Source organism: Orcinus orca, chromosome 11 (assembly GCF_937001465.1).
Source record: "Orcinus orca chromosome 11, mOrcOrc1.1, whole genome shotgun sequence".
NCBI classification, from domain to species: domain Eukaryota; kingdom Metazoa; phylum Chordata; class Mammalia; order Artiodactyla; family Delphinidae; genus Orcinus; species Orcinus orca.
In genome coordinates, this window is record NC_064569.1 from 85,065,933 (window position 1) to 85,093,638 (window position 27,706).

Genomic DNA, 27,706 nt, shown 5'->3' on the forward strand with positions numbered 1-27,706 from the left:
TCCCGTCCCCCGCCCTCGAGAAGTGGGGGTGAAAAGCGGCCCGACCTGCTTGGGGGTAGTGGGCGGATCGCAAGGCTTGAGGTGTGAGGATCGAAACCTGGCGTAGCGGGGGGGGCGGAGGCGGCTCCTGCGATCAAAGGGGACTTGAGACTCACCGGCCGTGCGCCATGAGGGCCCTGTGGGTGCTGGGCCTCTGCTGCGTCCTGCTGACCTTCGGTGAGTGATCCTGGAGGAGCGGGCCCCCCCGGACGCCCCCCCTCCTCAAGCGCGGCCTCTTCTCGAAGGTTCTGGGGGCGTTGAGCTCGGGAGGGTGATTACAGGGCCTGTGCTTGGTCTGTGGGGTGTCCATTGCTTTTCCTCGAAAGAGGCTCAGGGGATTTCGTTTACTCTCTCCTTCCTCTGGAAAGATAAAAGGAGAACGGAGTCGTTTTAATCCCTTATACATCTCCTAGTATCCGCTCCTAGAGGGCTCAGCCTCCTCGCGGTGGGGCCTCCCTCGGGCTCGTGCCCCCCTCCCCGCCGTCCCCCGGGAGCATTGTGTGTGCCCTTTCCGGAGGACTTTTGTCAGATGCCGCAACCTTTGGCCATCAGAGTTTGAGGACCCCCCCCCCCCGTCCCCAGGCTTCCACGCCTCGCCAACGCGAGTTTCCTTTCTTAGCCGCTGGGCTGTGGAGCGTGAGGCCCGCGGGGAGCGAACCGGCAGTGTCAGCGTGTTTGACTCACTTTTGCTCGAGCTCCTTAACATCTTAAAATCTCTAAACGTCTCTTCGCTTTCTCAGGCTCCTGAGCCCTTCAGTTCCCCTCGCTAGGGGTTGCACAAATCCTTTTCGTGTTCTGACTTGTGGTATTGAAGGCCTAAGTTTTGGCATGGTCAGTTTGGAGGCCTAGTCTCGGCCTGCGGGCAACACGTGTGAATGTAGAAGGGGCCTGGAATCGAATCTGCTAAACAGTATTTATAAAGGATCCCAGGGCCGCCCTTTAGAAGTGATGGCTGCCTCCGTCTTTCAAAATCTCCTGGGAGACCTCAGTATCTGAACTTACATAAGAAATACGCTTACGTGGGTTTACACTGGATATTTAAACCAGTGGATCCATTCTTCCATCGCCCCCTCCCGTATTTGCCAAGTGAATTTTGCAGCCACTACACTGGCCCTGTTTGATCTTGTTTCTTCTGAGAAGTACATGAAGCAACGATGTTTAAGAGTTTTCTGGTGTTAAATCTGCCATCAGGGTCTGTCCAGGCTGACGATGAAGTGGATGTGGATGGGACAGTGGAAGAAGATCTGGGTAAAAGTAGAGAAGGCTCAAGGACAGATGATGAAGTAGTACAGAGGTTTGTGTTCTTCTGAAACTATACAGATAACCCGCTGGGAACTTGGAATACAGTAGCTTTTTTGTATCTCTTCTCAAAAGATCCAGATGAAGTTTAATACTCTGAATTTAAATAGAGAAAATGTTAGGGGTAGCAAGTGTGTGCATACATAGTAATGTCTCCTAACTTTGCCACTAAGAATGACTGGTCGAAATGAGATGAATTCCCTTGAAAACTATTTTGATAACTGTTTCAGAATGCTAGCACTATAGCCTTCCTAAGACCTTAGAAAAAGCTTCTCCTTTGGTTTTATACCCGGTGTGTACACTTAGTAATTTTAAAAAGGAATTCTGTCAGTTGAGCAATGTTTTGATTTGGCTTCTTAGGACTTAAACTTTTGTAGACCCTTAGAAGCCAAAGTTTCCCAGGCAGAGGGTTCCCTGTGAGGGAACATAAATGAGTGTGACTTTGCTTTTTAGGAGAGGGAAGTTGGGTTTATTTTTCTGACAATGTTTAACACAGAGTATTTCCAACTTGCTGTTAAAGGTAATGTACTACTGTGATAAAATAATAATGAGATGGTAGACTAGTAATGTAAAGGTTTGCATTTTAGCTTTTTAACCATTAAGACAACCTTAAGAGATCACTCTGCTCTCATCACAGATCCTATATTTTTGGAGGGAATTAAGTAATGCAGTATTAGTTGATCAAATTTATTTCCTTAGAGAGGAAGAAGCTATTCAGTTGGATGGATTAAATGCATCCCAGATAAGAGAACTTAGAGAGAAATCAGAAAAGTTTGCCTTCCAAGCCGAAGTTAACAGAATGATGAAACTTATCATCAATTCATTGTATAAAAATAAAGAGGTAAGCAACATGTGGTTATGATAATGTTGTTTTGTTTCCGTATGGTAGCTAACTTGTTAACTTTCATAGTGAATGTGCTGACATAGCAATTCCAAGCAAGTAGTTGGCAAAGTTTAAAAACCCAGTATGTACAAGAATCACTACTAGATACCTATTTGTGTGTGTTTGGGGGGAGGGGGAGGGTTGCTAAACATTTTCCCTTTTTTTTTTTCCCTTTCCCCTCCAACTGTTTTCGTGGCCTGCTAAATAGTTGTGAGTCTTACGTTCAGTCATAACAAACTAAGCCTCGAGTATTGCATACAGAAAGATCATTAGGAGGGAAAATAGAGTATCAGCTACGCTCAGCAGTTCAGGTGTTCCTTGTAGTAGCTACAGTCCTTTGTGTAGAGAGCTGTGCCTGCTTTTACCAGGAGAGTAACGCCACCTCTGTACCATAGAAGTCTAGTCCTTGAAGAGTGCTTTTTCAGAGTAAAGAGTAGAAATAAAATGAGTTTGCCATTAAATTTAATGTCTCGTGTATCTTGAGGCTAATCTAAGTGTGTATTAAATCTGGCTTCCATTTAGATTTTCCTGAGAGAACTGATTTCGAACGCCTCTGATGCTTTAGATAAGATAAGGCTAATATCATTGACTGATGAAAATGCTCTTGCTGGAAATGAGGAATTAACGGTTAAAATTAAGGTAAGCTTAGAACAATTTTCTTTTTAACTACAAAGAATTCTTAGAGAATGCGTATCAGTCAAGATAGGCTAGGTTAGGAGCAATAACAATTCCCAAGTGTCGGGGACTTCAATCAGGGCTCAGCCAAATATGGCCTGTGGGTCAAATCTGACCTGCTGCCTGTTTTTATTTTTATATATATTTTTTAACATTATATATTTTTTTTTTCTTTGGCTGCGTTGGGTCTTTGTTGCTGCGTGAGGGCTTTCTCTAGTTGCAGTGAGCAGGGGGCTACTCTTCGTTGCGGTGCACAGGCTTCTCCTTGCGGTGGCTTCTCTTGTTGCGGAGCATGGGCTCTAGGTGTGTGGGCTTCAGTAGTTGTGGTGCACGGGCTTAGTTGCTCCGCGGCACATGGGATCTTCCCGGACCAGGGCTTGAACCGGTGTCCCCTGCATTGACAGGTGGATTCTTAACCACTGCGCCACCAGGGAAGTCCTGCTTTTATAAATAATGTTTTTGGAACACAGCCATGCCCGTTTGTGTATTATCTGTGACTGCTTTTGACAGAGACCGTATGGTCCACAAAGCCTAAAATACTCTCTGGCCCTTTTCCAGAAAAAGTTTGCCAACCCCTGGCTTAAATCATCAGTCATGGCTGCCTGTGGCCTTTGCTTTGCATCATCTCTATGACACAGGCTGATTGAGCAGCCACCATCTGAAGTGTAGCTGGTTGCCACAGTGCAGAGAAAGCTTGGAGGGGCTCGCATCAATTAAAGGCTCCAGCCTGAAAGCCACATTCCTGACTCCCACTTGCAGCTCCTCGGCCAGAGCTAGTCACATGGCCTTATCCAACCATAAGTGGAGGAAGTATATTCCTACTGTATTTCTGGAAGGCAGAGAGCTGGGAATGTTTAGTGAAGAACATTGGTCACCACAGATTTCAAAGACAGAAGTCATTCAAGTTTTGAATCCTTTTAATTTCTATCAAAGAAATAGGTGAAACATAGAATTTTATTTTTCTTGAATTTTTTTTCATAAATAGCTTGCCTTATTTAGGTCTGTCTGTGCCCTTTGACATTTAGACCAGTCCTTGCCCTCTTTATATGGATACTTTACCAAATACACTGAACTTAAAATTACTCTCTATAAAGATGCTTGTGCTTAAGATGTACACTTTTTGAAAAGCCCATAAAATACTATATGGAGGAAAATATCTCAGTTTTGTTTTCTGTATTGAAATTGATGTGGTCCAAAGCTGGTAGTTTCTCAATATATAGCTCAGTATTTCCTTTTTATATCGTGAGCATTGAGCAAGTATAACTGTTTTGTTCTTGTCTTGGTTTTAGTGTGACAAGGAGAAGAACCTGCTCCATGTCACAGATACTGGTGTAGGAATGACCCGGGAAGAGTTGGTTAAAAACCTTGGTACCATAGCCAAATCTGGGACGAGCGAGTTTTTAAACAAAATGACTGAGGCACAAGAAGATGGCCAGTCAACTTCAGAACTGATTGGCCAGTTTGGTGTCGGTTTCTATTCTGCCTTCCTTGTAGCAGATAAAGTTATTGTCACGTCGAAACACAACAACGACACCCAGCACATCTGGGAGTCCGACTCCAATGAATTTTCTGTAATTGCTGACCCCAGAGGAAACACTCTAGGACGGGGAACGACAATTACGTAAGTATTACTAATTCCTAATGAGAATTAATAGTCGTAACGAGGATGTTGATTCTCCGGTTCTGGCTCTGAGCAAACGGCTTATTCTGGGCCTTAATTTCTTTGCCTATAAAAATGAGCAACTTGAACAGTTTTCACCACTTGAAGTATTCTGAGGTCTTGCTAAGGGCCGGACCCAGAGTTATGGTGGCTGCTGTCTATGGAGGGCTTGAAGGAGGAAGGGTTAGCTCTTCAGGGAGAAGGCAGATCGGAGGCCTCAGAAACAAGTGGCTTGTCCAGGTTTTCCAGGTAAGCAGGACTTAGAAAAGTGGTGTCAGTCTGTGGAGCATCATGGATAACGGCAGTGGCACAGCGTGTTTACAAGATTCAAGGAATTCCTTTCAGGTGGTGGCAGTTACTGATGGAATTTCTGATGAACTTTGTTAAAGTTTTCTGAAGGTGGTGTGGAGGATGGCAGGACTGGATGAGAAGAGACTCTTGGGGTAGCCTGGGTAACGGTTGAAAACATGCCAAGATAGTAGCCAGGGTTGGGGGCGGGTTGGAGAGCACAGGAACAGATAAAGGACTTGAAGAGAGTTAAGAAAGTTCTTTGGAAGAAAACGTCTCATTCGAGGATAGTTACTAGTTATTGAATTTGATATGGAATTCATTTTAAGCCAGTACCTATTGTTGGTGTCGACGAGACATATCTTATGCCCAGTGTCTCCTGGTGCTTGCAGCACTGTGAAGTGTGAGACAGACAGACAGACGACAGGGCAGCTTTCTGCCTTTTGTTTTTTTCTCCATCTTAGAGATAAAGAAATTCCAATTTAGAGGTCAATTGACTTGCCCAGTTCTGCCAAGTGAAAATGTGCCCACAGTCTTGATTTTTTTTCTTAATTCAGTTTAAAATTTTCTCAACATTAAGGATTTTTAAATATTCAGGTAGGAAACAAGCATACATCTATGATTTCAACCAATTTTCTTCATCCCAGAAGACATTCCCTATTTTCATTGTCAGAGATTTTCCTTTCATGAAACTAGACAACTGCATTTTAGTATTTTTACTAATTTACTGTTCTAACTTTACCTTCTCCTGCCTTTCACATCTCCTGATCTCTTTAGGAGACATCCCTAATAGTTATACCCCAGGGCCCTCTCTGTTAGGTGGTAGGAGAATACAGGTAAATCGCATCTTTTAACTAGAAAGAGAAAATGATGTCCCAAGAGGTGCTAATGTCTTAGGTTGCCAAGAGACAGGTGAGACATCTAGATGGACGCTCCATGTGAGCAAACATTTTGTTAATACTCCATTCCCAGAGCCTAACGCATGACTAGCAGGTATTGGTATGAATGAATAAGGGTCATCAGGATGGTTTCCTACGGTAGCATGGATGGTTGATCAGTAAATGAAATTTTACAACAGGTTCTCCTTTCCTTGGCAAAATTACCTTTTTTCTTTAAGCCCTCCTTCCCGACCATTCACTTAACAGATATCCATTTGAGTGCCTGTTACCTGCTAGGGTTTAGGGCTACAGTGGAGAATAAGACAGTTGCTGTCCCTACTTTCACATGGCTCATTCAACTAAGAAAGAAAAAACATGAGATAATTTCAGAGTAGCAAATGCCAGAAAGGAAGTTAAGGGATACCTCCCTTATCAGAAGGTCTTTCTGAAATGGTAATAAATTAGGTTCAGATATTCTAGGCAGCAAGCACAGCATGTTGGAAGTTCCAGAGGCAAGAGGCCCATTTGAGGAACTGAAAGTCTAGAATGGCCAAAGGGGAAAGGAGAGCAAAGGCAAGGAAGCGACAAGGTTAGGATCCTGCCCTGCATACATATGACTTTATCTTATATTTGACTAATAAAGTAGAAACCATCTGACAATTCAATTTCCTCCCTACTCCTGTCTGTGCCCCTAAATTAGCCACCACTGTACCCTTATGAGAGATTTAGTGAGGATTAAATGAGATCATGAAATTAGCATCCTGTAAATGCTGTAAAAATTGCCTCTGTCCCTCCTACTACCATGAGGGAGTATTCTACATTTCTCCCCAAAGCTAATCTCTGCTTCTCATCTGTTGTCTCTCACGCCACCTCCTCAGAGACTAAGCATAAATTGATGCCTGCCATGTCTTTTAAAGTCAGCCTTTCCTGAACACCTTCCTCTTTCCCATCAAAGTGTAAACGTATTGAAGTCTCTGGGAAAAGGAACAAAGGCAGGTGGTGCGATGCCCCATGCTGCTGTCAGACATGCACTCTCTTTTTCTCCCCCATCTACTGTTGAGCATCTCAAAAAAGCATACTTGCCTTTGTTGCTACTTCACCTTCTGTTCACAGCTCAGCCCACTGTGTTTTGACTTTATCCACCATCTTTCCATTGAAATAAGTCACCAGTAATCCTTGTTGCTAAATCCAGTGGATTCAGGGTTATTTTAGTTGGTATGGCTCCCAGCAATGGGTTCTTTTTTTTTTTGTAGTTTTTCTCTTGTGTTTTCTACAGAATTTGCATTCTACTGCTCATACCTTAAAACAATCCATTCAGTACCTAGCTTCATCTTTTTAAACTTTCCGTTGCCTCAATGTTGATATTCTCTTTCTTCAAAAGTTCAGTTTCAGCCCTTTCCGTTATCCCGTGTCCCGCATGGAGTCTGAACCACTGTCTTGGATCCAGGTTCCAGCTCCTCCTCAGGGTTCTCTAATCTATATTCTTAGTCCAGATCAGGAGTCAGCAAACTTTTTCTTAAAGGATCAGCTAGTAAATATTTTAAGCTCGTGGACTATAGGATCTGTCACATGTCACAACTTTCCTATTCTAGTTTGAAAGCAGCCATAGACAATATAGGATGAGGTTGTATCCCAATAAAATTTCTTATGGGTGCCAGCCAGAGTTTGCCAACCCCTGGTCTAGATCTCTCTGCGGGGCCCTGGGCTCATCTGTCTAATTGCCTCTTAAATACCTCTAACTAAGATGTCTAACCATCAGCTTCAATTTGCATCCAAAAGTGATGCAACTCTCCACTAACCCCGGATCACTAACATGTATGCTCCAAGACCAGAGATTTCGTCCCCTCACCAGGCTGTGTCATCATGTGCTGTCTACTTGTTGGCAGGTGCTACTAAACTATAAGCTTTTTGAGGCAGGGAGAGAACCATGGATACAACATTGCCCATATTTATTGGGAGCACAAACATCACGACTACCTGCTGTGTTTGAGAGTACGTTGTGATTATTATTCTTGGTGGATGGAGGAGGTGTTTGCAGAAGGGGTAGTAAGGAAGAAGAGGAAGCAGTGCTACAATTTTTGATATTGTAATTATCTAAGCCAGTGCTATCCAGTAGAACTTTCTGTGGTAGAAATGTTCTATCACTGCTCTGTCCAATATGGTAGCCACTAGCTACATGTGACTATTGGAATGTGGCAATATAACTAAAGAACTGATTTTAACTTTTATGTAAATAGTCACATGTGACAGGTGGTTACTGTTTTCTTGTCTAGTGCAAATGTAAACAATAGTTCAGATTAATTTTCTAGCTTTTTTTAAGGAACATGTTTTTGTTAGGGGTTAACTACAATAATCACTTGATTTCTAGAGTTGCTATCAGAGTGCAAAAGATTCTACTTTTCTCCAGAATATTGCAGTGATTTCCCACCTTCAGCTAACTTAAGATTTCTGTTCTTCAAATGAAAACATCCAGCACATTGAGAAGGTTGAGAACATTTTCATTTTTTTACTTGGAACTAAGAATATTTTCCACCTGAGGGAGTGCAAGAAAGTTCTTCCTTTACCATACCCATATTAGGTATATTTAGCTCACAAACCTTTATCGGTGATGAGAGTTCTTAACATGGGTAACGGGGACATTGTTGGTTATACACAGAATTGCTGGCTATTATAGTCATGAGTATTTAGACAAATTTATAGTCAGATCTTTTAAACCATCATGTCTTTCTCTAAACGTCTTACTTTCTTTGCAGCCTTGTTTTAAAAGAAGAAGCATCTGATTACCTTGAACTGGAAACAATTAAAAGTCTCGTGAAAAAATATTCACAGTTCATAAACTTTCCTATTTATGTATGGAGCAGCAAGGTAAATCTGTAGGAATACAATTTATGTGTATTACCTTGGCACATATTCGAATATTTAACACTGAAAGAATGAACGTTAAATATGGTTCTTTCAATACAGGATACTCTCAGTGTTTTCTTACTGAAGATCGACTTTTTCAGCTGTAATTTTGTTTCATATCCTATAGATGAAATCAGAATTATTAAACAAATGAGTTCAACTGTAATTCTACTTTCTACTTCAACAGACTGAAACTGTTGAGGAACCCATGGAAGAAGAAGAAGCAGCAAAAGAAGAAAAAGAAGAATCTGATGATGAAGCTGCAGTAGAAGAAGAAGAAGAAGAAGAAAAGAAACCAAAAACTAAAAAAGTAAGTCTGGTTCATCTTCCTACTTAAAATATCGTTTAGGTTATAAAGTACCAAACCCATAGAAAAAGAGATCAGATTTGTTGTTGCCGGGGGTGGGGGGGTGTTGGAAGAAGGTACAAACTTCCAGTTATAAGGTAAAGAAGTACTAGGGATGTCACGTACAGCATGACAAGTAGAGCTAACGCTGCTCTGTGGTGTATAGGAAAGGTAAGAGAGTAAATCCTGAGAGTTCTCATTATAAGGAGAAACTTTTCTTTCTTTGGTCCATTTTTTAAAATTGTTTATTCTTCTCATCTATATGAGACGATGGATGTTAACTTATTGTGGTGATCATTTCACAATATGTGTAATTCAACCTTTATGCTGTATGCCTAAAACTCATGCAGTGATGTGTATCAATTATATCTTGATAAAACCAGGGAGAGGGGAGAACTAAGGTAAAAAATATTGTTCAGCTTATGTTAGAAAAAACAGATGCAGAAAAAAAAAAAAACACAGAAACCCAAATATGCACAGACCGATTTGAGGGTAAGCTTCAGTTCTTAATGGTCTTCTTTTTTCAATGAGTGAGTCCCTAGGCCCAGCTTTTAAAACCAAACTCTGTGTGTGTGTGTGTCTGTGTGTGTGTGTGTCTGTGTGTGTGTGTCTGTGTGTGTGTGTGTGTCTGTGTGTGTGTGTGTGCGCGCGCGTGCACACACTCTAGACTCTCTCTCTCTCTCTCGAAAGTTTTAAGTAGCAAATGCAGATCATTTTTATGAAGAGTTCTCTGACTTCCATATATTGCCCAGGACTGATGGCTTATGATATGTTTTGAATTTTAAAAGCTTAAGGAGCTTTTTTGCATCTTCTTTTGCCATGCAGATATCAACTATAAAATTAGTTCTCTGGTCTGCTTAGGTAGTAGAGTAGGTAGAAGTAATGGTGGTGGATTTTGAGAAATATTTATTGTAAGATGTTGGATTTCTATAAGTCATGAAATAGAAATACGTAAGATGTATATCCTTCTAAACTCAAAACAGGTATTTTTACGAAATAACATTTTAGCTAGTTAAAAATAACTGAAAAAACCTTAATTGGATTGTTACCAATTATAATGAATAACCATTTGTCTTTGTTGTATTAAATAACAGTCTTAAGTGTTGACAGAAGTACTTTTTAAAATTTTTTTTGATCCAGTTGGCAAGAACCATACTACAGTATAGGTACCATTTGGTCCTTCCGTATATTAATACTTTTTTGAAATGTTCTAAAGCTGTGGTTACTATAGTATAACTATTGATACTACTGGTATATCTGCTAGGAGAGACTAATCAAATACTGTAACTTCAGGTTGAAAAAACTGTCTGGGATTGGGAACTTATGAATGATATCAAACCGATATGGCAGAGACCGTCGAAAGAAGTGGAGGAGGATGAATACAAAGCTTTCTACAAATCATTTTCAAAGGTAAATGTTATTTTAGAATAATGTGATAATGAAACATTACTAAATCAAAAATATGCTGAAAAATAGTTTTATTACTATTTGAACACAACTGGTTTCCTTTTTAATCCTGTGTATTTTATATTATGCATTAAAAAAATTTTACTCTGGGGCTTCCCTGGTGGCGCAGCGGTTGAGAGTCCGCCTGCCAATGCAGGGGACACGGGTTTGTGCCCCGGTCCGGGAAGATCCCACATGCCGCGGAGCGGCTGGGCCCGTGAGCCATGGCCGCTGAGCCTGAGTGTCCGGAGCCTGTGCTCCGCAATGGGAGAGGCCACAACAGTGAGAGGCCCGCGTACTGCCAAAAAAAAATAAAATAAAATAAAAAAAAATTTTTACTCTGAGAAGGAATCTGTAGGCCTCACCAAATTGCCAAGTGGTCTGTGCTACAAAAAGATTTAGAACTACCTACTAGATACATGCTTGATTTCTACTACAGAACCTGTAAGACCTAAAACCATGTTATTGAATGACTTTTAACATAATATTGAAGAGCTTGTTTACAACATCAAACATTTCTTTTGAGGTCATATGCCTAGGAATAATTACTAAATCTATTTCCTTGCCAATGTTTTGTTTTACTGATCATTTCTTGTAACTCTTAGAATCCAAAACTAGCATTGACTAAAATTGTTTCAAGTTAACGTTTCCTCAAACATCTTGCACAAAAGAGAACAGTTTAATGGACTTAGCACAGCTAGAGAAAACTTAATATTCTGTGATTGTATTTGTTCTTTGCTCTATTCCATCTGCTGATTCGTTACTTAACCTTTGTTTTCCTTACCTTAACATCCAACCATCCTTTCAGCTTTACTTCCAAAAACTTTCCCTCGGTTCTGCCTCTACTTTCATTCCCGTGAACTCGAAAGTCTAGTGCATATGTAAAGGTACTTTCGTCTCAAGCAGGTATATTAGAAATATGTGAGCAGTGTGTGATTTTAAGTCTTTTAGAGGCTACATTTTTTTATAGTTGAAACAGGTGAAGTTAACTTTTAATAATATATTTTATTTAACCCAACATACCCAACAGTGTTATTTCACCAGGTGATCATTATAAAAAATTGAGTTGTTTCCTTTTTGGTTTTTTTGTTTGGTTGGTTATTTTGTGAGGTGTGTGTTTTACACTAACCAGCACATCTCAGTGTGGACTAGCTACATTTCAAGTGTCCAGTAGCCATATGTGGGCACGGTAATGTATAATGCAGGAAATTTCTGTCCTTACGCTTTATAGCTATTTACATACCTCTTTTTATCCACTGCTGTTCCAAATTTCATGGAAGAATCCTGTTCCTGAGTACTTTTTTGGTTGAACAGTACACTCATGAAATGTTGTATATTATTTTGTCATTTAGGCAGGGCGGTGGTTTTCGTGTCCTGTTCTCTCACATGTGTGGAACCTAGACTCATCCATCCTTCCCCAGGTTTAGGCGATAGAGTAATATTATTGACAGTCATCATCAGAACAACCATGTACAGCCAGCTAGAAGTGCAATCTTAATTGTTTCTTCTTCCCTCCTTGCCCCCCACCTTCACTTTTTCGGTAAGGGTACTTTTTTGTTAGTTAAATGTTAAACTGAATGTGTACGACATAATAAATCGCTTTTTCCTGTGCCTTTTGAATCGCAAACCGCTTTTTCCTGTGCCTTTTGAATGACTAAGATACCAACTTTCTAGGAAAGCGATGACCCCATGGCATATATCCACTTTACTGCTGAAGGGGAAGTTACCTTCAAGTCAATTTTATTTGTACCCACATCTGCACCACGTGGTCTGTTTGATGAATATGGATCTAAGAAGAGCGATTACATTAAGGTGGGTTTTTAATGGTATAAACTGAGTTTAAAATTTCAAAGTATGATTTCCAGAAAGTCACCTTTTTTTTGGTTTCTGCTTAGCTGTATGTGCGCCGAGTATTCATCACAGACGACTTCCATGATATGATGCCCAAATACCTGAATTTTGTCAAGGGTGTTGTAAGTATCTGGAGATTAATGGGGGAAGAGGGGATTAGAGTGGGGGTCTGGAAGTGGCGTTTTCTTTGGGTTGGTTGGTTTTATTTTTTTCGAGTGTCTTTATTGCTAACTGGACTTTGTTTTGCCACCTGAAGGTGGACTCAGATGATCTCCCCTTGAATGTTTCCCGTGAGACTCTTCAGCAACATAAACTGCTTAAGGTGAGTGTCTCTGGGAAGAGACCGGCCGCCTTGCTCTTTGGTTGGGCCTCAGAGAACAAGACTCCATTAGTGGAGTTCCCAGGTTTTGAGACTAGTCCTTGGCTTTTCAGATAAAGAACTTAATTTTACTCTGGAATGATCAAATCCTGAGAATCTGATTGTTTTCCCCCCAACATTTTATAATAAAAAATTTTCAAACATACAGAAAAGTTGAAAGAGCAGTGAATACCCATATATGCCCACTACCTGGTCTTAAAGTTAGAATATAAACATTAAAACAATCTTGTGACTGTTTCCAGGGACAACTTAGTTTCTGCTCCATCTGACATAGGAGTACTCACCATTCCCTGCCCCTTGATAAATACCAGCATCTGTATCTTTCACCGCTACTCCTCTGCTACCTTACGTATTGTATGTTCTCAAAAGTTTGCGATGAGCTTTTGTAAAGTTACTCTTTAATTTTGTTTAGGTGATTAGAAAGAAACTTGTCCGTAAAACCCTGGACATGATCAAGAAGATTGCTGATGAGAAATACAATGATACTTTTTGGAAAGAATTTGGTACCAACATCAAGCTTGGTGTGATAGAAGACCACTCAAATCGAACACGTCTTGCTAAACTGCTTAGATTCCAGTCTTCTTATCATCCAAGTGACATTACTAGTCTAGATCAGTATGTGGAAAGAATGAAGGAGAAGCAAGACAAAATCTACTTCATGGCTGGGTCCAGCAGAAAAGAGGTGAGGTGAACTTGAACTGGTCCTGGTATGTAGCTGGGCATTTATAGCCAACTCTTGAGGGAAAAAAAAAAGGAAAACTTACTTAAATTATAAACTGAAGTGGTTATGAGGCCTGTCAGTCACTGATAGGAAGAAAGTCATTTATATTCTCTGCACCTCTTAATTCTCCACCTGTAAAATGGGGTTGCTGGTATTACATAAATGTAGCTACTAGGATGAACAAATATACCAAGGCCAGACTTGGAAATTTTCGTTACTTTCTTAATTTTGTAGGCTGAATCTTCTCCATTTGTTGAGCGACTTCTGAAAAAGGGATACGAAGTGATTTATCTCACAGAACCTGTGGACGAATACTGCATTCAGGCTCTTCCTGAGTTCGATGGGAAGAGGTTCCAGAATGTTGCCAAGGAAGGAGTGAAGTTTGATGAAAGTGAGAAAAGTAAGGAGAGTCGTGAAGCAATTGAGAAAGAATTTGAGCCTCTGCTCAGTTGGATGAAAGATAAAGCCCTCAAGGACAAGGTATTCTAGAAATTAGAAATTGTGAAAATTCTAGCATCTTCATTTTAAAAAATGTGTTGTGTCAGCAAATTAAACTTTGCAGCTGGTACTTTTGTAACCATTAAAAGTTGTACAGAACAACATTTAATATTGTAGTTATTAGGAGGTTGAGCTTAAAATTTATGAACTACAAAGAATTGAAAGGATAAGTGTTATCCTGTGGGTGGGTATATTTCTTCCCTTTGTAATTGAAAGTTTTCCATAATTTAATACTGTCTTTGTAATAGCTTACATTTTTACCAATTAAACTTAAGTTTTAAATGTTTTTAAAAGTTGATGTTTAAGTATTTATGACTGAAAAATTCAGATTATTAAATGAGTTTCCTAAAAATCTGAGTGAGAGGTACTTTTCTGATCTGCCTCCATTTATGATCTTAAGCGGTGAGCCCTTAAGGAGTTGAAATGCAATTACTTCACGACCTTAACTGTTGATATTTATATATCTCTAACTTTTGGTTTCCTTATCCTAAGATTGAAAAGGCTGTGGTCTCTCAGCGCCTGACAGAGTCCCCATGTGCCCTTGTGGCCAGCCAGTACGGATGGTCTGGCAACATGGAGAGAATCATGAAAGCCCAAGCATACCAGACAGGCAAGGACATCTCTACAAAGTAAGCATCCTCAGGGAAGTCTTGTACAGCCGTCCTTTAGAAGATAATGGCAGCTTCTATACAAAGAACTGAGGTGTTTTAAGTGTCTGTTGTATATTAGATAAGTTTACAAAGGGATTAGATTGCTACATTAGATTGCTAAAGAAAAGGTCTTGAGGTTGTGATTTATTTTATAGTATTTTATCTACAGATGGAAATTTTCTTAATCTGTTACACATAATGTCTTTTGGCATTAGATTATATGCTTGGCCTGGTATCTGGACTTCTTTTACATTTTTAGATAATAGTTACAGATGAAGTTAATGACACTTATTTTTCTTAAAGGCGTTAAATCCTTTTAATCACCCCTTTCACCCCCAAGAAGTATGCTCCACAAAATAAAGGGTAGAGGGTGCACAAGTTAACGAGTATTTGAACTCAAGGGCCAAGTACTGGAGGTACACTGGATCTTTGGTACCCTTTATTTTCAAGAAATATGTATTTCAAGTTTTTATTTTAATGTTACAACATTAGCTTTGAAAATGACTTCTTCCTTGTTTTTATTCTCTTCTACTTGGAATATCTTCTTATTAGCTACCTAATAATCATCATACATTTTTTCCCCAGGCCTACCTTAAGGATTCTTCTCCTAAGTGTAGTTTCCATTGTCACAATCCCCAAACTCCATTTAAAAATATATCTATAATTCGTAATTAGCGTGACTCACCAATGTGTAATATTTATAAAATAAATTGTGACATTCAGACTAGTCAGGATGACAAATCATAATCCTCTAAGACTTGCGTGTATGATAGGTTATACCAGGATGTAGGGAGAGGGGCTTCACCCTGTCCTCGGCATGCAGCTATAGGAGGGAGAACAGTCACAGGGGATGGTAGGATGCTAATGACGATGAAGGTATACTCAGAGGCATTGCAGCTGACTTCAGAGAAAAGAAGCAGTTTTTCTTAGAACCATATAGGTTGAGGCATTGTGGAGAAGGTGTTACTTGAGCAGCACCCAGAGGCTGTTCTGTTCCAGAACTCTGGGGAGACACAGATGCAATTAAGATAGTGAATACATTAAGAGGGGGTGAACAGGACATTAAATCAGTTCATCCACTCAACAAAGGCACTTGGGATTCATCAGTAAATAAGAGTTCATTATTGTACTCTTTCATCTAACCACACACATATAAAGCATGATGTAACAATATATAAGCATGTTGATTTTTCAAAAAGTTGTTCTCTGTAATTATGTGAGTTAGTAATAGAGTATGGGAAATGCATGGACCCTAAAATTCGATATGTTTGTTTACTTTGTAACAGTTATTATGCCAGCCAGAAGAAAACATTTGAAATTAACCCCAGACACCCACTGATCAGAGACATGCTTCGACGAGTTAAGGTGAGCAGTATCATAGCCATACTCCTTTGTCTCTTAATTTGACTACTTTGGACCCTTTAATATTAATCAGGTGTGACTTCTTCCATTTCAGGAGGATGAAGATGACAAAACAGTTTCAGATCTTGCTGTGGTTTTGTTTGAAACAGCAACACTGCGGTCAGGATATCTTTTACCAGACACTAAAGCATATGGAGATAGAATAGAAAGAATGCTTCGCCTCAGCTTAAACATTGACCCTGATGCAAAGGTTTGAAGTAATTTATTGAATGTTTGAATCCCCAGTGTCACGCACAATGCTAGAAATTAATGAGAAGCTCCCCGCCTTTTACATCCTTTTTTTGTCTGTCTCCCTTTGTTAGCGTGATTGTTAACTCTAATTAGAGGGTTGACTCTACAGTTCTGGATAAACTGGAGTGAGGTTAATTATGATCTTATACATTTAAATGAGCAAAGTGAAAATAGATCCAAGGGGTTCAATGCATTAATGGGCTCATAAATGTTCCCCTTAGGTGGAAGAAGAACCAGAAGAAGAACCTGAAGAAACAACAGAGGATACCGCAGAAGACACAGAGCAAGACGACGACGAAGAAATGGATGCAGGAGCGGATGAGGAGGAACAAGAAACAGCAAAGGTAGAACAAACCAAGAATGGGACTTGCATTTTCAGTTCTTGCAAAGTTAAGACTGTTACAGAAGTCAAGAAATAAATAGTCATCTAATTATCAAATTCAAAAGCTGGAGCAAATCCCTTTTTTCTTTATTTAAAGTGTGTACTTTGATCTTCCCACTTCCTTTATTCCCTTAGGTTAGCCATCCATTCTTGAGATGTTATTAAGCAGATTGTTCCTTAGCCCACGGTGCTTCTGTGTTCTTTGCCACTTGCTTCTGCCTTAACTCTAGCAACATTAGGCTATTTTAAATTTTTGACTGTTTGTGTTCAAGGACTGTTGATCTTGTTGTTGGGCTCTAAGTTATTTTGCAGATTAGCAAGGTGAGGTTCTAGCCTACAGCTCAAGTTAATGGATAGGCTGGGTCCATTTCAATTGTTTTTTCCATACATGAACCTTCTGTGAGCTAAGGTTTGTTGTGCTGGTTTTTAATGTCTTCTGATTTTTCTGTTTTTCACAGAAATCTACAGCTGAAAAAGATGAACTGTAAATTACACTGTCGCCGTTTGGATCCCGTATGAAGAAGGAATGTGAAATTTCAGTCATTTCTTTTGGGAGAGACTTGTTGTGGATGCTCCCCCCAGCCCCCTTCTCCCCCACACTGTCAAATGTTGGGATTTTGGGTCACAGGAAGAAGTGGGTTTTTTAGTTGAATTTTTTTTTAACATTCCTCATGAATGTAAATTTGTACTATTTAACTGACTATTGGTGTAAAATCTTGTCATGTGTATAAAAATAAAAAAGATCCCAAACATTCAGTGTCTTGCCTGCCTTTTCATAATTCGATTGTTTTTCCTTCCAGTTTTATTGTGATGTAATTGACATACAGCACTGTATGAGTTTAAGGTGTACAGCACAGTGACTTGCGTACATCAGGAAGCGATCACAATAAGTAGTGAACATCCATCGTCTCGTATAGATAGAAAATAAAGGAAAAATATTTTTTAGATGTGTCTTGGGTTTTCTTCCTTTCAAAAATAATTCATAGTTACTAAAGAAAAGTGGTTTTTTAAAATTATCTTTAAAAACCACCCATAGAAAGAAGACATACTCTTCCTTACAGAAGAATTCCAAATAATACATGTAGAAGCTCCCCTTTCTAGGAAGTGGAGCTTAATCCTTTCCTTTTTCAATGTGGGCTGGATTTAATGACTGTCTTCCGGAGTATGGAAAGGAGAAAACAGTAACTTTCTATAGAGAAACTTGGCAAGTGCTACCTTAATAACCAAGTGATCAAGGTTCATATCACCAGGGATGTCATGTACCCGCTGACGCGATGAGGAAGGGTACCTCACCTCTGGTATTCTTTCCAAAACTTCCCAACCTTAACCTAACCTAGAATATGTGAACAGTACTCTTCAAAAATTTTTAAGGTCAAAACCAAAGAAAAGGAGGGTGGTGGGAGGGAGACACAAGAGGGAGGAGATATGGGGATATATGTATAGCAGATGCACTTTGTTATAAAGCAGAAATTAACACACCATTGTAAAGCGATTATACTCCAATAAAGATGTTAAAAAAAAAACCCAAAAAACAAATAGTCACAGACTGGAGGAAACTACATGGCAACTAAATGCAATGTAGTAACCTGGGTGAAAGCTGGTGAAATCCAGAGTCGGACATATTCATTTGTGCCTTAGCTCTGGCATGTGTGATGTCTAGCATGGTCATGTAAGATGAGGGCATTCATGGAAACAGGCAGTGGGATACAGGAACTGTGCTATCTTGGCAGTTTTCCTGTAAATCTAAATTTATTCCAAAATTAAAAGGCTGTCTTTTTAAAATCATCTATAGTCCTACCACAAGTATAACTACAGTGAAGATCCTCATCGATATGTTTAATTTGTTTTAAAATGTGTTACGGGAGAAATGGTTTCTCTAAATATAGCCATCTGAAATAGTATTTTTTTTTAACTGGCTAGGGAGAGAAAATGTTACTCATTTGCATATTCAGAGATCATGGTGTGTGAGAAAATTCTGTGGAACCTAATTTTATGTACAATAAAGTTGTTGAACACTTCACAATTTTCCTGATAATCTAGGACACTTTCTAGGCTTCTCGTAATTCTAATCATTATATGCTTCCTACCCCTCCCCATCAAGCTCTTTTTTTAGTTTGCAATCATCACTTTGAAATTACTAGATACCCTACAATCATCTTTTTAAAAATCTGCCCTGCTTCTTTTCCCTTTTAAGAAAATGGGAACTCAGTCATAGAGAAACAGGCTATCAGTTAAGGTATAGCTTCCTTTCCTGATACAATGTTATATTAGCTATTAGTTGTATTTGTTTCCCATTTTTTGGCCACTATAAATGACTACTTTTAGTAGTAGGACATAAAAATTAAAGCCATCAGGTCGCATTAAATTTGTGGCATCTGAAACTTCTCAGAATCTTCCAATTACAAATTCTAAATTTCCATTGTTTCCATCAGGAAGTGTAAAAAGCAGCATTCTCCCTGAGGTTTTGGTAGAAACAGGCAGCTATGCAGCTATGCCATATACACCTTGCACTACAGCTGTTTAACTGGTCTAAATTATCTGACGGGTTACAGCTGAGCTGTCGTGAACCGTTCCCTCACGGTTCTTAGTTATTAAGAACTAATCTAGTTCTTTTTTTTTTTTTTGCGGTACGCGGGCCTCTCACTGTTGTGGCCTCTCCCGTTGAGAAGCACAGGCTCCGGATGCGCAGGCTCAGCGGCCATGGCTCACGGGCCCAGCCGCTCCGCGGCATGTGGGATCTTCCCGGACCGGGGCACGAACCCGTGTCCCCTGCATCGGCAGGCGGACTCAACCACTGCGCCACTAGGGAAGCCCTCTAGTTCTACTTTTAATACTTGGTTTTTGTCACAGGTTTGGTTCTCCAGGAAGCACTGAGATGGAGTTTAGTGTGTAGAATATTTATGAAGGCATGCCCTTAGATGAGCACCTGTGGAAGGAAAGCAAAGGAGACTGCGCAGAAGGAGAAGTCGAGCAGCAACGCAAGTCCAAAACCAGCCTCAGCCAACCGTGCGAGGAAGTGAGCTGAACCGGGGTCCCTCACAGCTGCCGGCCCCTCTGTGCTGTGCAGCTTTGAGCCAGGTGGTGCTGGCTGAGGCCGTCCCTGCAGGAGCTGGCAGCTGAAGGGAGCCCGCTGACAAGCATTCAGCGCTGGGGTGACAAGCCTTTTCCTGGGAATCCGGAGGCCACATTTCTACACCCACCATAATGTCCATTTTTCACAATGGGGTCAGCTTAAAAAAAGGAAAAAATATACATAATATATACCTTGGTTAAAGTTACTTAGAATCAGCACTTACTGAAATGATGGCATTTTTTGCTTTTGGTACATTTGAATTTTAATAGCTATAAAATTAATTTTTCACCTTCATGAAGCCATTGTCTTGTAGGAAATTTGGGTTCAAATCATGACTTTTTCTTGTTGATTTATACTAAATCAAGTATCCTTCCCTGAAGCCTTTGGGAATTCCAACTACTTGCGGAAGTTAGGCACCTTGACTAGAATTACCAAATTAATATTTAGGAAAACATTTTTAAATCCCTTTAACTAAAAAAAAATAGACTTCTTCCAGTTTGATATAAAGCCCTTGCAATGGCAGCTGTGGCAAGCTTCACCATTTGTAAAGTGTACCATTTTTTTTTTTCAAGAAAAATGTATTCGGTTAACGATGCCATGAAATTTGATACAGAGAAGGGAAGACTCGTGCACAAGAGCACAGTAAATAATGTATCAGGAAACAGCAATCAGTCTCAACTAAAAAGTCCACCTTCTGGGGACTTCCCTGGTGGCACAGTGGTTGGGAGTCCACCTGCCAATGCAGGGGACATGGGTTCAATCCCTGGTACAGGAAGATCCCACATGCCGCGGAGCAACTAAGCCCGTGCACCACAACTACTGAGCCTGCACTCTGGAGCCCGTGAGCCACAACTACTGAAGCCTGCGTGCCTAAGAGCCCGTGCTCTGCAACAAGAGAAGCCACTGCAATGAGAAGCCCGTGCACCGCAACAAAGAGTAGCCCCCGCTCGCCGCAACTAGAGAAAGCCCGCGCGCAGCAAAGAAGACCCAACGCAGCCATAAATGAATAGGTAAATGTATGAATAAATAAATAAATTTACATTTAAAAAAAAAAGCCCATCTTCCACCTCAGAATCCCGGCCCTTGTTTTCCTAGGGTAGGGTACTGCTCATCTGTCACTGACAGAATTGAAGATTCTCTTTGTGCTGGGAACATATGATAAAGTACCAAATGACACAGAGTAGAAAAGAAAAATCTGGTATATGAGTCTGGAAACAAACCATTTCATTTAGTTGCTTTATACTGTTAAACTAAAAGGGCACTGACTATGGAGAGAAACAAAAGCATTTTGTTTGCACTTAGGAATTTAAGATTTCAACATTGACCCCAAAGATCTCTATCATGTAGCAATCTGGTAACTGGCTAAGAAGTAATAAGCTTAGACATTATCATTAGAAATTCAGAATTTTTAAAAACTTCTTTTGGAAAAACAGCCCTGAACACAGAGCTGACTGCTCTATAAATTACTTTCGACCTGCTTTCATAGACTCAGAAAAGGGCTAACATGTTGGTATTAGTTTCCCAGGGCTGCCATAACAAAGAAACACTAAGTGGATGGCTTAAAACAACAGAAATTTATTCTCTCACAGTTCTAGGGGCCAAAAGTCCGAAATCCAGGTGTCAGCAGAGCCATGTTCACAGACTCTGGGTAGAATCCTGCCCTGTCTCTTCCTAGCTTCTGGTGGTGTCCCCTGGCTTGTGGCTGCATCACTCCAATCTTTGCTTCTGTTATCACCTGGCATTCTCCCTGTGTGTCTGTCTTTACATGGCGTTTTCCTCTTCTTATAAAAAGACACCATTCACATTGGATTAGGGCCCACCCCAATGACCTCATCTTTACTTCATTACAACTGCAAAGACCCTATTTCCAAATACACACTCACAGGTACTGGGAGTTAGGACTTCAACATCTTTTGGGGGGATACAATTCAACCCATAACAATACTCATTTATGTTTATCAGTTATTTTAGAATATAGTTTATAAGAGAAATTAAATGCCAAATGGTGTCTCAAATTTGGGGGTAGAGAACTTGTGACCGTCCAAGTCACAATTGTTTATAATTGTGTTATATATACAACTCTGAAAGAATTTCAAACTTTGAATATTTCAACTGAATTCAGTTTAGTACAAATAGTACTTTCCGATATTTAGAGAAATATTAACTTCTCACCCTAAGCATTCATGGTCAATGTCACTTTTATTATAGTTAATTTATAATTCCCATTTGCCGTTATAGTCAAGCTTATTCAGAGAAATAAACCAGAATTATAAGGGTAGGAGACACTGCAACTGTGTTCTCTCACATGATATTTAAGACTAGGTATCTATCAAACCGCATTAGAGGAGCTGATGATATAAGTTTTGGCAGTTTTCAAGAAACATTAGTCAAACCATAACTAAATCTCAATGCATCGGTTAACATCTGCTGAGCACTTCCTCTTGCAGTTAGCATTGTATTAGTGCTTAAACACAAGTAGTTTGACTCAGTAAATTCTAAAACTACATATTTAATTCTCATAACATTATTCACAGAGTTCTTGGCAGAGACGAATTTTGAGGTTCATGTTGTCTCTCTTTCAGTCCCAAAAGCTCTGTTTTGAGTTCTCCAGGCTGTGGTGGAATTTCAGGTATTGTCTATAAAAAACAAAAATAAAAACAAACAAAATATATAGATACCAATGCTTTCTAAGACTGTAATTAAATGTAACCTGAAAAACCTCAAAGAAAGTAAAAAGTAAAAAAGAACAAAAAGCCTCCAGCTACTCAATGATAAATCTTTATTATGAGAACCTGCAGTCGATCTATGTCACTTTCTAGCCCTCTATTTACAGGACTCTATCATCTGGGCTACGTCTTAAGTCCTAAAGGACTCACAGAGGGAAAGTTTGCATCAGTTATCGATTGACAGATCACGAATTTGAACAAGGCTTTCCACACTGGGAAATTCATTCCTGCACTACTTACTGACCTCTCTACCATGTGCCTGGCACAGAAAACAGATATTAGGAATTAATTCATTTATTCAAAAACAGTAAGTGCCTATTATGCGCAAAGCATAAAGCAGTAGGCAAAAAAATACAAAACTGCCTTCAAGAAAGGTGATTTTGGGGACTTCCCTGCCGGTCCAGTGGTTAAGACTTCACGCTCCCAACGTAGGGGGCCCAGTTCGATCCCTGGTCAGGGAACTAGCTCCCGCATGCCGCAACTATGAGTTCACATGCCGCAACTGATCCCGCGTGCCACAACTAAGACCCAGCACAGCCAAATAAATAAATAAATATATTTTTAAAAAAGGTGGTTTTGTTTTAACTTGTAACAGCTTTAGTGAGATATAATTCACACACCATACTATTCACCTATTTAAATAGTCAACGACTTTTGGTATATTCACAAAGTTGCACATCCGTCACTATAATAAATTTTAGAACATTTTCATCACCCCAAAATGCAACCCAAACCCATTAGCAGTGGCTCCCATTTCCACACACCACCACCACCACCACCAGCAAGCCATCTACAGACTTGCCTCTTCTGGACATTTCATATAAATGGTATCAGACAACATGTGGTCTTTTGTGACTAGTTTCTTTCACTTAGCATGTTTCCAAGGTTCATCGGTGTTGTCACATATATCAATACTTCATGCCCTTTTAGGAGCAAATAATATTCCACTACAAGCATATACAGGGGAATTCCCTGGAGGTCCAGGGGTTAAGGCTCCACACTTCCACTGCAGGGGGCACAGGTTTGACCCCTGGTCAGGGAACTAAGATCCCGCATGCCACGTGGTGCGGCCAAAAAATTTAAAAAAATAAAAATAAAAGGCTATAAGTACCATCGATGTATCCACTCACCAGCTGATGGATATTTATTTGGATTGTTTCCACTTTTTGGCTAAAATGACAGTTCAACTTTGATTAAAAAAAATGTAGCACTTCTTATTTATATACTAAATATATAACCAATTTTTAAGAGTAAAGTGATTTTGGCATCAAAAGTTAGCAATGTCAGCAGAGGTTCTAAATAGCAGTTGGTGTGCGTATGGGTGTGTCTGGACACAACCAAAAATGAATGCTGTAAAATGAGTCCAGAGACTGTGTCTTTTGACCGTCTAAGCCTCCAATAGTAAACAGATTATAAATTAAGAAAAACAGGACAAGTACAAGTAATGTAAGAGAAAAAGGAAATGCAAAAGGGAAGCTCGAGCAGAAAGCACTCTCTATTCCAGGACGGAGCATCTGCCCTGAGTCTTTGCCTCCTCTTCTGTTTTGATGAGCTGGGCTGGACGACGAGGAAAAGGTGCCCTTAAAGCTTCTCCCTTAAGACAGCACTGAGCACAAGCCCTAGGCAGCCCTTGCGGTCTCCTCTGCTCTAGAATCCACCCAGACCTCTAGCTGCAGAGACTGAAAGACTCCTGCAAAGGCTGGTGGTGGTTACAATAGTGACTATAATTGCTGGAACAATACCAACAGACATAGGTAAAGAACATAAATTCCTTAAATGTTAGTAAAGCCAACAGCCTCCTACACACAGCCAGCCCCGGCCTACAAGTCCCTACAGAGGTGCCCCACTGCCAATGTCACCACCCAATCAGGATGAGGTGGCCTGAGACACTTCAGTATGCCCCTTCTAGAGATTCTGGTTTCATGCTGCCACATCCCAAGATCCAGGTAGCTGCTGGTAACAACCCTTGCATGTTCTGGCTTATGAGATGGGTGAATGAAAGGGCAAATTTCCCAGGGTCAAATCACAGGCATCCCTCCCTTTGTAAAGCCTGTCTGATGTCTATTCCTGCACAAGCTAGAGACCAAACTGCATTTCTGTGTAAGGTTCTAACCCCTTTCTGTCCCCACTAAGTATCCTTGATGCCTCCGTAGAATTCAAAAGAAGCAGTCTAAAGTGGTAAGAAAGAGCTACTGCAGCATTGTTTGTACAAAAGCTAGATACCAGCTAAACGTCAATAGGGAATTGAGTAACTAATATACGGAATATCAATAGTATGAAATACTATTCAGTGGCCAGAAAGAAAAAAGGCTATAAGTAAATCTATTCATACAGACATTAACCAAAACAAGCAAGCCGCAGAGAAATGTGTATATGAATTTATTTACATGGGGAAAAACACCCCATAAACTCTATGTATGTGTGTGTGTATTCAACAACAGTAAAAAGTCTGGAAGGATATGCCAACCAACAATGGTAGTTACCTTGGAGAGCAGATTGGATAAAGGAGGTTATCAGCGGGGGGATTTTCACTTTTTACTCTACATGCTTGAATTCAATTGGAACACTCCAAGGGTGTTGTATTATTTCATTAACAGGTTCAAAAAAGAGAAACACTGAACAGAAAGCCTGGGCTTCAAATCGTCATTAAGCTATGCGACTTCGGGAAATCACCTTCACTCTGCTGAACCTGTTTCCTCTTCCGAAAACCAGAAAAAACACCTCCAAAACTGTAGTGCTAATTCACGGAAATTAGAAACCAACGAACGGTTGGTTCTCTTTGTTACCTGTCCAGAGTCCAGGCAGAAATGACTGCTCCCTGCGCTGTGCTCCACTCTATTCACACCCACAGCATAACACGGAGCACACTCTTGGAATTATTTGCACTGTACTTCCTTGCCTCCACCTCCTCAAGACCATAACTCCTCAAAAGTACCTCTAATTCTCGGTTCTACTTCCGGGAATGCTTATTAAAATTAATTAAAATTCCTCCCTCCTTTGAATGCCTATATTCACTCCTTCCTCATTCAACAAATATTTATTAAGCATCTACTATCAATACATTCTACGGCCTTTTCTAGGTGACTGAGACACAAGAGCGAACCAGACAGGCACAGTCCCTTCCTGGAGATTACATTCTAGTGGAGGAAACAAAGAACAAGTAAAAAGACAAAGGAATAAAATAATTGCAAATCATGACAAGTGCTCTATCAAAAACGAAGGACTGAGACAACGGCAGAGGAGGAATCCTTTGGGGGCTGTACAAAGAACCCTCATTGCTAGAGGAGATATTTGAGCAGAGACTTGACGTTTTGAAGAAGTAAACCAAGCCAATATCTGGGAGAAAAGCATTCCAAGAAGAGAAACAGCATGACCTTGAGCTTGGGACAGGCTTGACGAGTTTGAGAAACAGCAAGGAAGTCGCTGTGGCTGCAAGAGAGGGAACAAAGAAGAAACACTAGAAGATAAGGCCAGTGGCAGACAGGTGCCAGACCGTGTAAAACTTCAAGACTGTGTAAGAGCAGGCCATGTATTGCTCTAACGGCAATGAGATGCCACCACAAGGTTTTAGGTCCCGGGTAGACGTGCTCCTAATTTCAAGATCACTTTTGCTGCTGTGAAAATGAAGTGGTCCAGGAGCGACGCGCGGGGACCCTCCTGCACTCACCAGGTCCGGCCGGTAGTACCGGTGCACCACCTCCGCGCCGGCGCACATGGCCAGGAGGCTGGCGGCGAACATTTTCAGGTAGGACGTCCAGGACACGCCCGCGGGCATGGTCGGCAGGCTTAAGGGGGAGGGAAAGCGTGCGATGTTAGAACGTTCCCAGGTCCCCACTAAGCTGTGGGGGTAAACGAGCCCCACTGCAGCGCAGGGGCGGAGTCAGAACACTTGGGTCCTCAACCATGAAACGAGGGCGCTGAGCGCATGAACGCCCCCTGGAGGCGGAAGACCAGAAGGCCGCGGGTTCTTAGTTGGGGGGGCCGGGATTTCTGAGTTCAAAGGCAGCTCTAGCAGAGCGAGCGGAAGGTCGCACCCGAAGATTTCCCGCGAGGCCCAGCAAGCCCTGGGAGAAGAAGCACCTACAGACCGCACTGCACAGCCTAGGGGTGCGCCCCGGGGGAGACTGTACCTCGAGCTGCACTGGCACTCGGAAGCGGGTCAGGGGACGGTTGAAGAGCGCTCCGGAAACGGAGCGGGCGGCCGCGGACCGGACCGAAAGTGCAGGGGATGAGGCCCGCGCCGGACCGGAAACCCGTTTCACTTCCGGCGTGGGCACGTGACCCGGACGGAAGTGGGATTTTCGGCCAGAGCAAGTGTCTTGTCTCTTTTTTCTTTTTAAACCGATACGCAGACCTTTCCCGGCCCCAGGCTCTCGGCGCCCTCATCATTCCCTCTATAGTTGAATTTTCCTGGCAGATGTCGAGTCTTGACCTCGGCTCTGGCTGGATTCTTGAATCATTTGTGCTTTCGCACCCACAAAGGAGGTTGCTCACGTTTACCACCTTTTAGGAGCGGGTGGAGATTCGCACACTGAGCCACGCGTGCTTAGGTGAGGTCACTCTGGAGTGAGTGAAGTTAAAAGCATTCTCTGTAGTTGTGCCCTGCACGTTCTTTGACACCTGAAAAAGAGCCACGCCCAGACAGCTATGACCTTGTGTTATGGTGCCACTGGAAAATGGAAGAATGAAATCGACATTATTTAATCCATGCGTTTTTAAGATTGTGCTTTGCAGACAAAGACAAATTTATGGTTACCAAAGGGGAAAGAGGCGGGAGGAGGGATAAATTGGGAGTTTGGGATTAAAAGATACACACTACTATATAAAAAATAAACAACAAGGACCTATTGTATAGCACAGGGAACTATATTCAATATCTTGTAATAACCTATAATGGAAAAAGATTCTAAAAATATATATTCTTATATATATTTATATGTATGTATATATCTGAATCACTTTGCTGTACACCTGAAACTAACACATTGTAAATCAACTGTACTTCAATTTAAAAAAAAGATTGTGCTTTGATTATGGATTACTTTTTGTTAAGCAAAAGGTCAATGCAAGACAATTCTGAAAAATCAATCTTTTGTAGATAACATGTATCATGATACATTCACATTTTTAAAACCACTTTATGGCAGTACGTTTGACGTTCAGCAAACTGCACGTATTTAAAGCATACAATTTGATGAGGTTTGACATATTTGTACACCTGTGAAACCATTACTACAATCAAGATTATGAAAACATCCACCACCTCTAAAAGTTTCTTTGCTCCTCTTTCTAATTTCTCCCACACAGCCTCATTTCCTAGGCAACCTGATCTTGTTTTCTGTCACTATAGGTTAG

The 27,706-nt window shown here is 40.8% G+C and overlaps 2 protein-coding genes across 4 annotated transcripts; one reads left to right on the plus strand and one right to left on the minus strand.

Annotated features, from left to right (window-relative positions):
* HSP90B1 (heat shock protein 90 beta family member 1) lies at window positions 1–17,304 on the plus strand. The gene is made up of 18 exons (XM_033427604.2): window positions 1–216; window positions 1,231–1,333; window positions 2,038–2,179; window positions 2,744–2,860; window positions 4,186–4,517; window positions 8,476–8,587; window positions 8,814–8,936; window positions 10,266–10,382; window positions 12,093–12,230; window positions 12,314–12,391; window positions 12,526–12,591; window positions 13,061–13,330; window positions 13,604–13,849; window positions 14,360–14,496; window positions 15,804–15,882; window positions 15,974–16,129; window positions 16,392–16,514; window positions 17,011–17,304. Exons 1-18 carry the CDS (start codon window positions 168–170, stop codon window positions 17,038–17,040), a joined length of 2,418 nt encoding a protein of 805 aa, XP_033283495.1. The 5' UTR covers window positions 1–167; the 3' UTR covers window positions 17,041–17,304.
* LOC101290035 (protein BRAWNIN) lies at window positions 14,495–26,618 on the minus strand. 3 transcript variants are annotated; one of them, XM_049694743.1, is made up of 4 exons: window positions 26,482–26,618; window positions 26,019–26,136; window positions 22,158–22,261; window positions 14,495–15,520 (listed from the first exon to the last, which is right to left on the minus strand). In XM_049694743.1, the coding sequence occupies exons 2-4, from the start codon at window positions 26,124–26,126 to the stop codon at window positions 15,481–15,483; spliced, it is 252 nt and encodes an 83-aa protein (XP_049550700.1). In that variant the 5' UTR covers window positions 26,127–26,136; window positions 26,482–26,618; the 3' UTR covers window positions 14,495–15,480. The 3 variants fall into 3 exon arrangements, with proteins under 3 accessions (XP_049550700.1, XP_033283502.1, XP_049550701.1); XM_033427611.2 differs by lacking the exons at window positions 22,158–22,261; window positions 26,482–26,618 and having other exon boundaries at window positions 26,019–26,475; XM_049694744.1 differs by lacking the exons at window positions 14,495–15,520; window positions 26,482–26,618 and having other exon boundaries at window positions 21,181–22,261; window positions 26,019–26,475.
* Window positions 26,619–27,706: the final 1,088 nt, after the last annotated feature.

Excerpts from the sequence above, each read along its gene's own strand:
- HSP90B1 (XM_033427604.2), top strand. The coding sequence starts at position 168 with ATGAGGGCCCTGTGGGTGCTGGGCCTCTGCTGCGTCCTGCTGACCTTC. Across the intron at positions 1,334-2,037 it reads GATGATGAAGTAGTACAGAG|AGAGGAAGAAGCTATTCAGT; the intron begins GTTTGTGTTCTT and ends TTATTTCCTTAG. Across the intron at positions 16,130-16,391 it reads ACATTGACCCTGATGCAAAG|GTGGAAGAAGAACCAGAAGA; the intron begins GTTTGAAGTAAT and ends TGTTCCCCTTAG.
- LOC101290035 (XM_033427611.2), bottom strand. The coding sequence starts at position 26,126 with ATGCCCGCGGGCGTGTCCTGGACGTCCTACCTGAAAATGTTCGCCGCC. Across the intron at positions 15,521-26,018 it reads GGTACTACCGGCCGGACCTG|AGTTCTGGAACAGAACAGCC; the intron begins GTGAGTGCAGGA and ends GTGTCTCCCCAG.